Below are 15,289 nucleotides of genomic sequence, written 5' to 3' on the forward strand. Positions count from 1 at the left end.
ATTGCATTCTGTTGTTTTCTGCCCATATGTCCAACCTGTCCAGGTCTGCTTGTAGTTGTTCCCTGCCCTCTGGCGTGTCCACTTCTCCCCACAGTTTTGTGTCATCTGCATACTTGGACAGAGTACACTTCACTCCCTTGTGCAAGTCACTGATGAAGATATTGAAGAGTATCGGTCCAAGGATCAAGCCCTGCGGGACCCCACTGCCCACACCCTTCCAGGTCAATACCGATCCATCTACTATGACTCTCTGAGTGCGACCCTCTAGCCAATTTGCCACCCACCGGACTGTGTAGTTGTCCAAGTCACAGCCTCTTAACTTGTTCACCAGTATGGGGTGGGATACCGTATCGAAGGCCTTCCTGAAGTCTAAGTATACGACATCAACCCCTACTCCTGCGTCCAGGCGTTTTGTAACCTGGTCATAAAAAGAGACTAGATTAGTCAGGCATGATCTACCTGCTACGAACCCGTGCTGGTTTCCCCTCAGCATAATTTGTCCTGCCGGGCTCTTGCAAATGTGAGCCTTGATAATTTTATCGAAGACTTTGCCTAGGATGGATTGGAGCTGGCTGCTTTCATCTTCCCCTGCTATGCAGGTCCCGGGACTCCACTGGAGTGGAAAGGAGCCCCTGCCCCTGCTTCTTCGTTGAGTCCCAGGACCTTCATGGCAGGGAGTAGCAAAAGCAGCCAGCTCCAGTGCGTGGAGCTTCCCTCTAGTGGCATGCAAGTACAGGAGTTATACATGCACGGTGGGGAGTCCTGGTGAGAGAGGTAGCACAGCCGGGCTGTGTCCGTCGCTATGATGGGCAGCGCTGACTGGAGCCATGTGCCACTTGGCGATAGCACCTGCCCTGGGCATGAACGTCCCTCCCTGCTGCTGCTGATGCCTTCTGCAGGGACTGTCTGCCGGGGGGGGAGTGTGAGGGAGTCCTTACATCCCCCCCCTCCCACTGTCCCTTACACCCCACAAGTACCACACAGCTACACCCTTCCTGTACAACCCACACACACATACACCCCCCCCAACATACTCTGTTGCCTCCCACACACATAGCCACACCCTATCACATCCCCCTCCACACACCCCATTCCACACCACACACACGCACCCCCACCACACACGCATGCACGCGCACACACACCCCCACCATACATACACACACATCCCCACACAATATACAAGACTAAGACTTTATTTTTGAGTTCTTAGGCAAATTGCCTCTGTATACAGTACGCAAACACAAATCATGACAAAAATATATTTTGTAATAAAATTGAAATATGTTATAGTAGGTGTTTGACTTTTAGTGTATGATTTGTTGGTTTTTTTTCTCATTCTAACATGGCAACCCCTTCTTCCAAAAGATGTATTTCTGAGGAGCAAGGGGAGGGACTTCTGGTCCCAAGGTGGTGATTGGGGAGGGAGGAGGAGGGGAGAGGCAACTGTCAGAGGCTGGGGCTACCCATGCAGCCCTTGAGCTCACCAAAACTTCATTAAGCAGCCCTCCAGCAGAAATAATTGCCTACCCCTGCTCTAACTAGTAGTTGCATAGTTATTTTTTTTTAGCTCTGCTGAAATGCTTAATAAAGTAGTCCTTTATTTTTTAATTTTTTTATTGATGATCTTGCCCAGCTTGTGTGCAACAGCCTGTTGAATTCGATGCAGAGCTGTCTCTTGCAAATGTGTGCTTGTGCCAGCAGAGGGCTGGTTTGGGGGCTTTGGCTGGGTCCAGGTGACTTTTGAGGGAGGGGGAGTTGAGTTGGTGCTTTCCTCAGAGGCTATTAAGCAACCAGTCCATCAGTCCACAGCGAGTTATGTTTCCCACAGTGGCATCAAACTGTTGTTTTTCTAAGTACCTCATCACTTCCTGGAGAATATCCCCCACACTGTAGCCCTTCATGGCTGCTTTTTCAGCTAGCAAAGGAAGTTTCTTCAGATTCTCTTCATTTCCATGCATGAATGACAGATTTGGCACGTTGAACTGGGAAGCAACCACCCACTGGAGGATGGCCTGAAGCTCTTTGTTTTGTGAGCTGCTGTTGGCATTCTGGTTGGTCACTACTACTTGTGAACCTGAAGATGAACCTGTAAGTGGGTTTCCAATCTGTTTTGATAGGGAAGCTCTCCTGGGTGTTGCTTGAGCTTTTGCAGATGAGGTACCAAATGCATTGGGTTCCTCTGACAAGTCACCTATAGCTATATCAGTGCCACTGCCTTTGACCATGAAGAGACATAACTTTATCACAGATTCCACCAGTTGGTCAAAAAATTGCCTGTTGACCTGATCCATATTGTCAGACTGCTCCATGGCTGAATTCGGCTGTTTGGCTACAGCCTGTTTGCCAGGCTCCCATTCGCTGGCAGGGGTATGCTTGAAGCTCTCGTTAGTTTCGCTGGAGCTGTCTTCTATATTGAACCCAGCTTCATGCAAGACCTTCTGTATGATGGACAAGAGGACACTTGATATGTCTCCCTTTTGGGAGTAGAGCTGCTGTTGGTAATCGTGCCTTGTCCCTGCTGACCTCGACCCAGAAGCCTCTGCAAGGGATTTGGAGCTTTGGCTGTTCCCAGCTTTTTCAAAATGTGCATCGCGGGAAACATACCCAAACGAAGTGGCATGTGATTCACTAGAGTCCTTGCCATTGTTTGTCTGTTGCAGTAGATGTTGCTGTATCAACATTAAGGCAGTCACAATGAGGTCTTTTGCATACTTATCCATTGAGCAGTGCTTTTCTGAAGGCTTGCATGATGACGATTGAGATTTGTTTCCTCCTTTTTCCTTGTCTTTTCCAGAGTTGTGCATTGCACTTTGCATTGCTGTAAACTGCATGGCTTGAGATTTTGGGTCCTGGGACCCTGTTTTAAGTGATGTAAATGCTAGACTTTGAGACCTGGATTGTCCCTTATCTTCTCCTGCTAGGGCTTGAAAAAGGCGTTTAACCATTGCTTCCAGAATTTCAGTAGACTTCTGGTTCGCTACACTGAATAGATTTTTCTTCACAGTAGCAACGAAGCCAGAGTCTGTCATGAGCTCACCTGTGACACTATGCAGATTTTTCATTATTGAGTCTATCAAGTCTGATATAACATCTCTGGTGTGTTTGAGAGCTGTTGTCTTCAAAACCAGGCAAGCTGGAGCATGCTTGTTGCCCTTCTTTTCGACCTTCATGGTCTTCAAGAATGAGAACACCATGTCTGAAGCAACCTTGTTTGCATAAACCATTAGCTCTTTGTTGACAGAAGTACCATATTCATCTTGCCTGGAGTTTTTGGCTTGCTGATGCATTTGCTTATCTGAAGATTTTTCTCCTTGTTTACAGCCCTTTTGATTGGACATCTCGCCATAGAAAAGAGATGTTTTCTTGGAGCCTGAATGATCTTCTCCCTTAATAGTCCTTTCTTGAGATGCCTTGGGAGATAGTAGTTTACCACGAGGGTCTTGTGTGCTTGCTTCAACAGCTTCATTCACCATCTGTGATGCAATTTTGCTCACGTCGCCACAGGTGGTATTATTTTTCCCTTCATGAGTGGATCTATGAATTGCTTGACTTATACAGTTTTGGGCAGTTCCTTCCAGTTTGTCTGTGATCTCCTTACTGGCCATTTGAGCAACCAAGGAACAGAGCTTATTTACATAGTATGAAACATCATCAGTGTCTCCCTTGTTTTCTTTTTGAGCACCAGTAGACTTTAATGATGTGTCATTATTCTGGTACAGTAGGGTGTTTTTGAAGCTGTCACTACCTTTGTGTTTCGGTGGATTATCTGAAGGAGCCAGTGCATGCTGGAATCCAACTGCATATTTCTGAAGGTCATTGTTGAGCCAGCTCACAATGTTAAGTTCATCAGTTGAACCTTGTTTAAAAAGACAGACTGTTCCTTCAGTCTTAAACTTTGTTTGCATAAACCATTAGCCCTTTGCTGACAGAAGTACCAGATTCATCTTGCCTGGAGTTTTTGGCTTGCTGATGCATTTGCTTATCTGAAGATTTTTCTCCTTGTTTACAGCCCTTTTGATTGGACATCTCGCCATAGAAAAGAGATGTTTTCTTGGAGCCTGAATGATCTTCTCCCTTAATAGTCCTTTCTTGAGATGCCTTGGGAGATAGTAGTTTACCACGAGGGTCTTGTGTGCTTGCTTCAACAGCTTCATTCACCATCTGTGATGCAATTTTGCTCACGTCGCCACAGGTGGTATTATTTTTCCCTTCATGAGTGGATCTATGAATTGCTTGACTTATACAGTTTTGGGCAGTTCCTTCCAGTTTGTCTGTGATCTCCTTACTGGCCATTTGAGCAACCAAGGAACAGAGCTTATTTACATAGTATGAAACATCATCAGTGTCTCCCTTGTTTTCTTTTTGAGCACCAGTAGACTTTAATGATGTGTCATTATTCTGGTACAGTAGGGTGTTTTTGAAGCTGTCACTACCTTTGTGTTTCGGTGGATTATCTGAAGGAGCCAGTGCATGCTGGAATCCAACTGCATATTTCTGAAGGTCATTGTTGAGCCAGCTCACAATGTTAAGTTCATCAGTTGAACCTTGTTTAAAAAGACAGACTGTTCCTTCAGTCTTAAAACGATCTTGCTTTTCATTGTCTTTTATTACAATGACCTCTCTTTCCTCCATGTTTACTAGGTCAAGTTCATTTGAATGTTCAGAGATGTTGCTGGACTGGCTTGCAGCTTGCTTTGCTTTTGGATCTGTGGCTTTTAAATTCAGGCTGGAGACGTCAACAAAAGAGATCACTTTACGGTCCTGGTCCTTCTGTCCTTCAGGCTTGTAGAGGTCTACTTTACACAGGCCTGCCTGGCTGTGTAGCCAGTCAACTTCCTGAGACATCTTTGGAGATTGATGTTAGAACCGTACCCAGGACCGTAAAGTGTTCTTGAGTCAGTTGAGCTGCAGTGATGACCCTGCCAGACTCGATGTTACTTCTTCTCTCAACTTCCCATGGTCTTTTGCTGCCAGATTTGATATTCACTGTGTTGCCTCTTGGTTTCTATAGCAGCAATGACATCACAAAGATTCAGTTTCACCAACAGCTAGTGGTGTGATGGTCCTAGTTCAGCAATAACCTATCCTACCTATCCTGGTTTTTCCCTTAGGCTATAATAAATCTATTTCCTTCGGTTTTGGATAGTGTTTTTTAGATGGGATGGGGAAGTGAGAGAATGAGGAATCAGTTTCCCTCTCCTCTCCATCCTCATCTCCCAACCCCTAATTAAAAAAATACAAGGAGGCAACAACTCTCATTAAACTACATTTTGGGATATACAGTTAATGTAAGGATAGCTTAGCACAGAGTTAAGCTTCTGGTTAAAAGGAGGAGTTTGGCAGGCAGAGTTTGGTCCTACGGTGTCACAGAATCGTAGAACCAGAAAGGACCTGTAAGATCATCAAGTCCGGTCTCCAGCCATGGGCTGTAAGCTATTGGGCTCAGACAAGCTGAACAAGGTGCCTGTCCAGCCTCCTCTTGAACATGTCCAAGGATGGCGACTGTACCACCTCTGCTGGGGGTGTTCCAGATTTTGCCATCCCCTACAGAGAAGAAGTTCTTCCTTATACTGAGCCTGAATTTACCCTCCATAAGCTTATGTCTGTTGGTCCTTGTCATCCCTTGAGGCCATCATGAAGAGTTACTCATCTATATCTTGGTGTTCACACCTGATGTACTTGTAGGCAGCTGTCAAGTCACCTCTCAGCCTTCTCTTACTCAGACTGAACAACAGGCCCAATTCTTTCTTTCTTTCTTTCTTATAGATTAGGGCTGGAAGGCACCTTGGAAGGTTGAGTCCAGCCCCCTGCTCCAGAGGTAGGAAGCCAGCAGGGATCATAGGATCCCAGCAAGATAAACATCCAGTTGTCTCTTGAAGGCGTTCAAAGTAGGCGCTTGAACCACCTCCGGTGGCAGTCTATTCCAAACCTTGGGGGCTCAGACAGTAAAGTTCTTCCTTATGTCCAGCCTGAAACGGTCATGGAGGAGTTTGTGACTGTTCGACCTTGTCATCCCTTGGGTGCTCCGGTGAACAGATGTTCCCCCAGATCCTGTTAAGCACCCCGATAAACTTATAGGTGGCCACCAGATCACCCCTGAGCCTGTGCTTTTCCAGTCGGAAAAGTCCCATGGCTCTCAGCCTCTCATAATAAGGTCTGTCTTCCTGACCTCTGATCATGTCTGGCTCTTCTCTAGACTCTCAAGCTTCTCCACATCCTTTTTGAAAAACTGAACGCAGTACTCTAGCTGCGCCCTCACCAAGGCCGAGTACAACGGGAGAATGACGTCCTGGGATTTACTTGAGAAGCATCTATGGATGCAAGCCAGCATGTTGCTTGCTTTACTAGCAGCAGCATCACATGGAAGGCTCATGTTCATTTTGTGGTCAATTATGACCCCCAAGTCCCTTTCACCCATAGTGCTAGCCAGCGTAGCACTGCCAAACCTATAAGGATGCTGCAGTTTTTTCTTCCCAAGGTGGAGAACCTTGCATTTTTTGGTGTTGAACACCATAAGGTTCTCGTCCGCCCATTTCCTGAGCCTGTCAAGGTCATCCTGGATCACCCTCCTGTCCTCAGGCGTGGATGCTTTACTACAGAGTTTGGTGTCATCGGCAAACTTGGCCAGTCCACTTCTGATACCAATGTCCACATCATTAATGAAGATGTTGAATAGTGTAGGCTCAAAGACAGAGCCTTGAGGGACCCCACTGGTCACAGGGCACCACAACGATTTTGACTTCCATCAACCACCACTTTCTGGGTCCTACCACGGAGCCAATTCCCCAGCCAGTGGATCATGGTGAGGCCGAGGCCGCAATTAGCCAGATTTGCTAAGAGATGATCATGGGATACCAGATCCACATGACCTACCCTCAACAAACCCATGCTGGCTGTCCCTCAGGATGCTGCCATTGGCCACGCCGTTAAAGACATTGGCCTTCTTCCAGTCTTCGGGCACTTCACCAGAGCGCCAGTAGTTCTCGAAGATCCGTGCCAGGGGCTGAGCTATGATGCTAGTCAGCTCCTTGAGTACCCTGGCATGTAAACTGTCGGGGCCGACTGACTTGAAGGTATCCAGCCTGTCAAGGTCTTTCTTCACGAGGTCAGCACTGATGGAGGGTAAGGAATCTCCCTCACCCGGACCTCCCCGTCCCATAATGGGCAGGGGCGTCCTGTGGGACTGGTGAAAGACTGACGCAAAGTACCTATTTAGCAAGTTCGCTTTTTCCTGGGCATCAGTTGTCAGTTGTCCCAAGTGGTTTAGCAGGGGTCCAATGTTGCCCTTGCTTTTCCTCCGGCTCCCCACATATCTAAAAAAGGACTTTTTATTGTTCTTGATACTTGTAGCTAGTTGGAGTTGAGTCACAGCCTTGGCTTTCCTGGCTCGCTCCCTGCAGGACCAGACCAGGTGAGAATATTCCTCCTTGGAGGTGGATCCAGTCCTCCATCCTTTGTAGGACTGTCTTTTTAGACACAGGAGGTCTGCTAGTTCCCTGGAGAGCCAAGGGGGCTGCTGTGCCCTTTTGCTGCCTTTCCTTCAAGATGGAATAGACTTTGCTTGCACATCCAGGATTGCTCCTTTGAGGAGCAACCACTCGTCCTTAAATCCCCTCCCCTTTGAGCTGAGGCCCTTCAGGGCCTCACTGACAAGCCTCCTGAGCTTGTCAAAGTCAGCTTTCCTGAAGTCGAGGACTTCTGTATTGCTGACTGACTTGCCAGCTTTACGGCGTGTGGTGAAAATGATCAGCTCGTGGTCGCTGTTACTCAGCTTTCCTTCGATCACTAGGTCGCTGATTAGGTCATCCCCCATTGCCAGAACCAAGTCAAGCAGCGCTTTACCTCTCATCGGCCCGTAGACTTCTTGCGTCAGATAGAGCTCATCCACGCATGAGAGAGAGCTTCCCACAAGATGTCTGGGTAATTGAAGTCTCCCATGACAACCATGCACCGGGAGCGTGCAGCCTCAGCCAATTCCCTGGCGAACTCCTGGTCAAGCTCTTGATCCTGGATAGGAGGTCTGTAGTAGACTCCCACCATTACGTCCCCTGTGCCATGTTCCCCATGGACTTTAACCCAGAGGGTCTCCAGTCATCCATCCTGGGTGCCAATGTCGGCTTGCAGGAACGCGTAGGTTTCCTTGATATAGAGAGCTACATCCCTGCCCCTTTTGTCCACTCGATCCCTCCTGTACAGGGTATAGCCTTCTATACCTGTGGCCCAGTCATGGGTGGAGGGCCACCAGGTCTCTGATATCCCTGTGATATTGTAATTATTTGTGTTAAGCAGGAGAACAAGTTCCTTCTGTTTATTCCCCAAGCTCCTGGCATTTGTGTACAGGCATGCAAGTGTCCCAGTGGGGGCCCTTGCCTTGCCTACAGCTCGGTGCAGGGGTGGGCTCCCTTAAGTGCCTTGGCCTTAAGTACCTTGGCCTCCTGGCTTTGCAAGGGTTGCTCAGTGGGCCAGCAGTGGCAGTGGTCCGCCCATCCCCCAGTAGGGTTAGTTTAAAGCCCAGTGGAGCAGGTCAGCCAGTCTGGCTGAAAAGAGCCTCCTCCCCAGTGGAGAGTCTGTTTCCTCCATGCCCTTGACCATGTGGGTAACTCTTCTTTGTACTCTTTTGAGCTTTTCTATGTCCTTCTTGAAGTGCAGTACCCAGAATTGGACAAAGTACTCCAGCTGAGGCCTCACTAGTGCCGAATAGAGAGAGAGAGAGAAGCATCTCTCTGGATCTATTGGCCACACATCGGCTGGTGCACGCCACAATTCTGTTTGCCTTTCTGGCAAGCTCATCGCACTGCTGGCTCATATTCATCTTCCAGTCGATCGTTTCTCCCAGGTCTTGTTCAGATGCTGTGCCAGCCAGTAGGCCACCACCCATCATGTAATTATGGTGAGGGTTCTTCCTACCCAGATGAAGGACTTTGCACTTATTCGTGCTAAACCTCATCTGATTCTGATTCACCCATGAGTCCAGCCTGTCAAGGTCATCCTGGATCCTGACTCTGTCCTCCAGCGTGCCCACATTTCGCCACAGCTTTGTATCATCTGTAAACTTAATAATTGAGCTTTCCACCCCCTCATCCAAGTCGTTAATGGATATATTAAAGAACATGGGTCCAAGCACCAATCCCTGAGGGACACCACTGGAGACGGCCTTCCAGGATGAGGCCATCCCATCAATTACCACTCTGGGAGCGGCCTCTAAGCCAATTGTCCACCCACTTCACTGTAGACTGGTCAATCCAGCACCCTCGAGCTTGTTTGAGAGAATCCCATGGAAAACAGAATCAAAGGCTACACTGAAGTCTGAGTAAATTATATCCACTACATGTCCCTCATTCAGATGGCCATAGAAGGACACAAGGTTTGTCAGGCATGATCTACCCTCAACAAAGTTGTGCTGATTGCTTCTTAACATCCTGTCTGTTTCCAGCTTGTATGGAGGAAGAAAGTTTATGAGAAGGTATTGCAATTTGGTGGGGCAAGCAAAGATGAGCTTGTGAGGGGAAAGTGCAGCCAGAAACTCAGCATGTGGTTCTGGAGAAGCTGAAACTTGGGCTTCCTCCCCAACTCCCTCTTCTAACCAGCATGACTTCCTCTATTTAGGGGTGTACCAGAATCCTTGTTTCTCCACAGAATGGTCAAACTTTGGGAGATGCTGAAAGCCATGCCAATAACAAGTCTCTCCTTATGGCACCATGCAGGGCCCTCCAGTTTACAACTGGTGGCACCAGACTAGAGTAAAGACTAATTAAACAGGGTATTTCATAGACATTATAGGCTGGAAGGGACCTCGAGAGATCATTGGGTCCAGCCCCTCTCCCCCCCAGCCATAAACAGGAAGTCAACTGGGATCAAGTGACTCCAGCAAGAAATATATCCACGTGTTTTTTGAAGGAATCCAGAGTAGGTGCTTGTACCATCTCTGGGGGGAGTTTGTTCCAGACTCTGGACACGTGCACTGTAAATAAGTTTTTTCTTATATCCAGTTTGAATCGGCCTTCCTGGAGTTTCATGGCCATTAGACCTTGTTATCCCAGGGGAGCTCTGGTGAACAGGTGTTCTCCCAGGTCCTAATCTTCCCCTCTTTATCTAATTGTAGGCTGCCACCAAGTCCTCCCTGAACCTTCTCTTCTGCAAACTGAAGAGTCCCAAATCCCTCAGCCTCTCCTCGTACAGTCTTCCCTCCAGGCCTTGGATCATATGAGTGGCTCTCCGCTGGACTCTCAAGCTTTTCCACATCCTTCCTGAAGTGGAGAGCCCAATACTGGATGCAGTACTCCAGCTGTGGTCTCATCAGGACCAAGTAAAGTGGAAGGATGACTTCCCTGGTTTTGCTTGCATCAGTGGATGCACGCTGGTTTGGTTAGCTTTGCCAGCCACAGCATCACATTCATGACTCATTCATCTTGTGGTCAATCAAGACCCCCAAGTCCCTTTCAGTCGTGGTACTAGCGAGCATAGCACTGCTGAGCTTGTAAGTGTGCTTGGGGTTTATCCTACTGAGGTGCAGAACCTTATACTTCTCTGCATTGAAGGCCATCAAGTTTTGATCAACCCACCTTGAGAGTGTGTCCAAATTGGCTTGTATCCCCAGCCTGTCCTGCTGTGTGACTGCCCTCCCCCATAATTTGGTATTGTCCATGAACTTGGTGAGTTCACATCTGACTCCCGAATCCAGATCGCTAATGAAAATGTTAAAGAGTACCAGCCCAAGTACCGAGCCCTGAGGGACTCCACTGGTCACCCTGTGCCACGTTGATTTGCTTCCTTCAACTAGTACTCTTTGGGACCCTGTAGCCAGTTGCCTAGCCATTGGACCGTATGATGATCAAGGCCACAGTTCTCCAGCTTAACTGTGAGGATATCATGGGACACTAGGTCAAAGGCCTTCTTGAAGTCCAGGTATATGATGTGCACATCATCTCCCTTGTCCAGGGCACATGTTACCTGGTCATAGAAGGCGATGAGGTTGGTCATGCCTGACCTGCCAGTCACAAAGCCATGTTGGCTGGCATTCAGAAGCTTGCCTTCCGTCAGTCTGGTGTTGATGGATCCCTTGACAGTTTTCTTGAGGATTTTTCCAGGGACAGGTGTAAGACTGATTAGTTCTCCAGGTCATCCCTCCTCCCTTTCTTGTAGATAGGGACCATGCTGGCTCTTTTTCCAGTCATCCAGGACCTCGCCTGAGCACCATGGTTTTTCAGACATCTCTGCCAAAGGGGATGCAATGATGACTGCCAGCTCCTTCAGGACTCTTGGGTGCATTCCATCTGGGCCTGCAGTTCCTCAAGGTGTACCCTCACCTGATCCACATCGATTTTAGGCCCATCGCCCACTCCCGGATTGGTTTGTGCTGTTCCTGACAGTGTGATCCTCCCTGGGAGGGTGAAAAACCAGTGCCAAAGTCATTTGGGAGATTGGCCCTTTCTTGGGCATCAGAAGTCAGTTGCCTCATTGGGTCTCTCAGGGGCCCAGTACTATCTTTGTTCTTTTTCCAGCTTCCCACACATCTGAAGAGACTTTGTGTTGTCCTTGATTCCCGTAGGTAGCCTAAATTCAGTTTGTGCCTTGGCTTTCCTCAACCACTTTCTACAGGTGCGGGCGAGTGCAGAGTTATCCTCTCTGGTAATGCTTCCTGTTTTCCAGCTGGTGTAGGCTGCTCTCTTGAGCTTAATCATAGTATCATAGTTGGTAGGGTCGGAAAGGACCTGAGCACATCATTAAGTCTGACCCCCTGCCATGGCAGGAAAGACTACTGGGGTCAAACGACCCCGGCAAGGTGATCCTCCCAGGGTAGGATCCTAGCTGCCCTGGCAAGGGAAAATTGTCAAGGGATCCAGTGAAGTAGCACCTCCTGATATCTAGCCTGAATCTACCCTCTGCCAGCCTGTGACTGTTATTTCTTGTCACTCCTCCTAGTGCTTGAGGGAACAGGGACTCTCCCAATGCCTGCTGGTCCCCCCTGACTAGTTTGTAAGCAACCACTAGATCCACCCTCAGCCTTCTCTAGTGGAGGCTAAACAGGTTCAGGTCCCTTAGCCTCTCCTTGTAGGGCCTGCCCTGCTGCTCCCGATCATGTGAGTGGCCCTCCTCTGGACCCTCTCCATGCTGTCCACAACCCTCCTGAAGTGCAGCGCCCAGAACTGGATGCAATACTCCAGCTGCAGCCTGACCAGTGTTGCATAGAGGGGGAGGATCACCTCCTTGGACCTGCTTGAGATGCATCTGTGGATGTATGACAGGGTATGGTTGGCCTTCCCGACCACATCTCCACACTGTCGGCCCATGTTCATTTTGGCATCAATAATGACTCCAAGATCCTTTTCTGCCTCTGACTGATGAGAAGGGAGTTCCCCAGCCTGTAGGTGTGCTGCTGGGTCTTCCTCCCCAGGTGCAGCACCTTGCACTTGTCAGTGCTGAAACCCATCCTGTTGAAACCCATCCTGTTCTCATCCGTCCACCCCTGTAACCTGTCCGTGTCCGATTGCAGCCTATTTCTCCCTTCTAGCATGCCCACTTCTCCCCACATCTTACTGTCATCTGCAGATTTGAACAGGGTGCTTTTTATCCCCTCGTCCAAGTAGCTGATGAAGATGTTGAACAGGTCAGGCCCGAGGACTGAGCCCTGGGGGACCCCACTGCCCACATCCCTCCACGTCGAATGAGGCCTGTCCACCACCACTCTCTGGGTGCGGCCCTCCAGCCAATTAGTGACCCATCTGACTGTGTAGGTATCGACACCGCAGTCTCCAAGTTTTTTTTAATGAGAATGGGGTGAGAGACAGTGTCGAAGGCCTTCCTAAAGTCCAGAAAGACTACGTCCACTGCGACACCAAGGATCTTGTGTCCTGGTCATAGAAGGTCACCAGGTTGGTCTGACAACCTGCCTCTAATGAACCATATTGGTTGCCCCTAAGCATAATCTCCCCTGCTAGCCCCTTGTGGACATGTGCCAGGATAATTCTCTCAGTAATTCTTAATAAGGTCCAAGAGTTCCTTATTCAGCCATGGGGGCTTTCTTGCCTGTTGACTGCATTTCTTGTGAGATGGTATGGTTTTGCCCTGTGCTTCAAGGATTAGGTTTTTAAGAAATGACCAATCCTCGTGTACTCCCTTTTCTGGGGAGGGAATGGCCTCTAATTGCCTGACTGACCAATTCTCTCAGTTTGCAGAAGTCAGCCTTCCCAAAGTTCAGGACTTCAGCTTTACTGCTGCGTTTGCCTGCTCTTCAGTGAACTAAGAAAGTGACCAATTCACGGTCACTGTCACCAAGCTTCCCCTCAATCCGCAGATCACTCACTAGGTCCTCCCCATTGGCCAGGACCAGATCAAGCAGTGCCTCTCCCCTAGTTGGCCCATAGACCTCCTGGGTTAGGTAGAGGTCATGAATGCATGTGATGAAGCTATGTGACCTGTCAAATTTGGTCATGCGCTCATCCCAAGAGATGTAAGGGAAGTTGAAGTCCCCCATGACGATCATGGATCGGGAGTGCGCGATTGCATTGATATTGTCCACAAGTGGCAGGAAGTGCTAATGCTTGGTGTTGGGGTAGGATACAAGAGTAAGGACATGGAAAGTGTTAATATGTGTGTTTACAGGAAGCCAACTGCCTAGATACTGAATAGGAGGCTGTGTGAGGTGCTAGTGGGACAGGACCCAGTGACAGAGGTTAGAAGTGGGTAGTGGTCATCCTCCACCAGGACTTGCTTGAGATAAGAAGATATCATGGGAATTATAGGATGGCTTTCACCACCTGGAGTGCATAGTTGGGCTGGAATGCATGGGTGACCCTTGAGCCAAACCCTTGGGAGAATGGGCCTTCCATAGGTTGCTCATCTTGAGTGATTTACCTGTTCCTCAATAAGAATGTGCTCCCCTACATATTTGAAGAAACTTCATCTTTGACAGATGATTGGTGGATGTCTTTTTTGAGGCTTGGGCTGACCTCTTCTTGCTGCTGCTTATGTTGGGATTTATAGTGTATGTTTAGGAATTTCTCAGCCTGGATGATTTGATTCTCCATATTCTTGAGTAATGCAGGTATCTTTTCTCTGTCTGCAGACTTCATCATGGCTGGTCTTGGAAAGCTTTCCTAATCAAGGTTTTATTCCTACCTTTTTCTTATTAGTGCAAAGGGTATGTGGAAGCAGTCTTCCTAGAAAAACCTCATTCTCAAACTTTGTAGAACTACAAAATTAACATCTACCAACATCTAACAATAACACTTACTGTGCTCCGCAAACACATTGTACTGTTGTGTGGCCTGCCTTCTGGACCAGAAGCAGTGTAGCCATCTCCATATGATGCTGTGAGTGGGCTAATTGGTACTGTCCTATAGCAGTGCTAAGGAGGTGAGCCTTCCCCCTACCCTGCCCCCCAGCTCACCCTCATGTCCATGTAAATGCCATTACCCAGTGTGAAGCAGTGGCATGTGTGAGGGTGCTGTTGCAAGACATTGCTGTTGTAAGACATTTTTAGCTTGTAGACGAGATGTGGCTATAGAAATTGATGCTTACAGTTTCCTGATTTGGCATGCCCTGCATGAAGGTAATGTTATGGTTGGATTGCTGAAGCTCTTCCTTATCATGTTAGGAAGGGGTTGGTATTGTATGACTTGTGGACTGGATCCAGCCTCTGGCAACTTGGGGAATCAGCACAGTGTTGCAGCCAGGACAGTAGAGGAGGTGTCCCCAAGTTCCTACTGCCTACCTTGATCCATACTCTCCCTGCAGCATCTATTGATTACCAAAGGATAGGAGAGGAGATTTACATCCCACAGCAGGGAGCAGGGTTGCAAGCAGCAGCCCATGGTAGCAAAATCTTGTCCACTCCTACATTAGCAGGTTTTACATAGTCTGCACCTATACCATACCATGGTACTGTATAAAATAAAGCTAAGGTAAGGAAGTAAACTGTTCTTTCAGTCATAGAGAGCATGGTGATAATATTGCTGACTTCACTGGAGTAGCAGGAGGGAACCCATTTCTTAACTTAGGCTTTATTACATAAAGAGTATTGGGAACAAAATGATTTGCTTGTTAGTAACCATAGTGACCATGAATCCGGTTACAATGAATAGCTGTGTTTAAAAGGAACCAGTTTCCTACTTAGTTCTAAAAATTAGGAAGCATGAAATATATGTATTTGATTCATGCACTGAGGAGTCTTAAGAAAAGTTATGTGACTCTTACACAAAAAATAATTTAGCTGAGAAATTGGAGCAGTCAAAACTAATTAAGTTATGTGGCCCTTTCCTTTGTCAATTCAAAACTGTTTCCTGCT

At 48.0% G+C, this 15,289-nt stretch overlaps 1 protein-coding gene across 2 annotated transcripts; it reads right to left on the reverse strand.

Moving 5' to 3' along the window:
* Positions 1-1,541: 1,541 nt before the first annotated feature.
* On the reverse strand, positions 1,542-4,928 carry LOC102385404 (A-kinase anchor protein 4-like). 2 transcript variants are annotated; one of them, XM_025194516.1, is made up of 2 exons: positions 4,572-4,928; positions 1,542-3,883 (listed from the first exon to the last, which is right to left on the reverse strand). In XM_025194516.1, exons 1-2 carry the CDS (start codon positions 4,846-4,848, stop codon positions 1,776-1,778), a joined length of 2,385 nt encoding a protein of 794 aa, XP_025050301.1. In that variant the 5' UTR covers positions 4,849-4,928; the 3' UTR covers positions 1,542-1,775. The 2 variants fall into 2 exon arrangements, with proteins under 2 accessions (XP_025050301.1, XP_025050302.1); XM_025194517.1 differs by having other exon boundaries at positions 1,542-3,209; positions 3,898-4,928.
* Between the last annotated feature and the right edge of the window lie 10,361 nt (positions 4,929-15,289).

This window comes from Alligator sinensis, unplaced genomic scaffold, assembly GCF_000455745.1.
Source record: "Alligator sinensis unplaced genomic scaffold, ASM45574v1 scaffold1733_1, whole genome shotgun sequence".
Classification (NCBI taxonomy): domain Eukaryota; kingdom Metazoa; phylum Chordata; order Crocodylia; family Alligatoridae; genus Alligator; species Alligator sinensis.

Excerpts from the sequence above, each read along its gene's own strand:
- LOC102385404 (XM_025194516.1), bottom strand. The coding sequence starts at position 4,848 with ATGTCTCAGGAAGTTGACTGGCTACACAGCCAGGCAGGCCTGTGTAAA. Across the intron at positions 3,884-4,571 it reads AGATCGTTTTAAGACTGAAG|GAACAGTCTGTCTTTTTAAA; the intron begins GAACAGTCTGTC and ends TTAAGACTGAAG.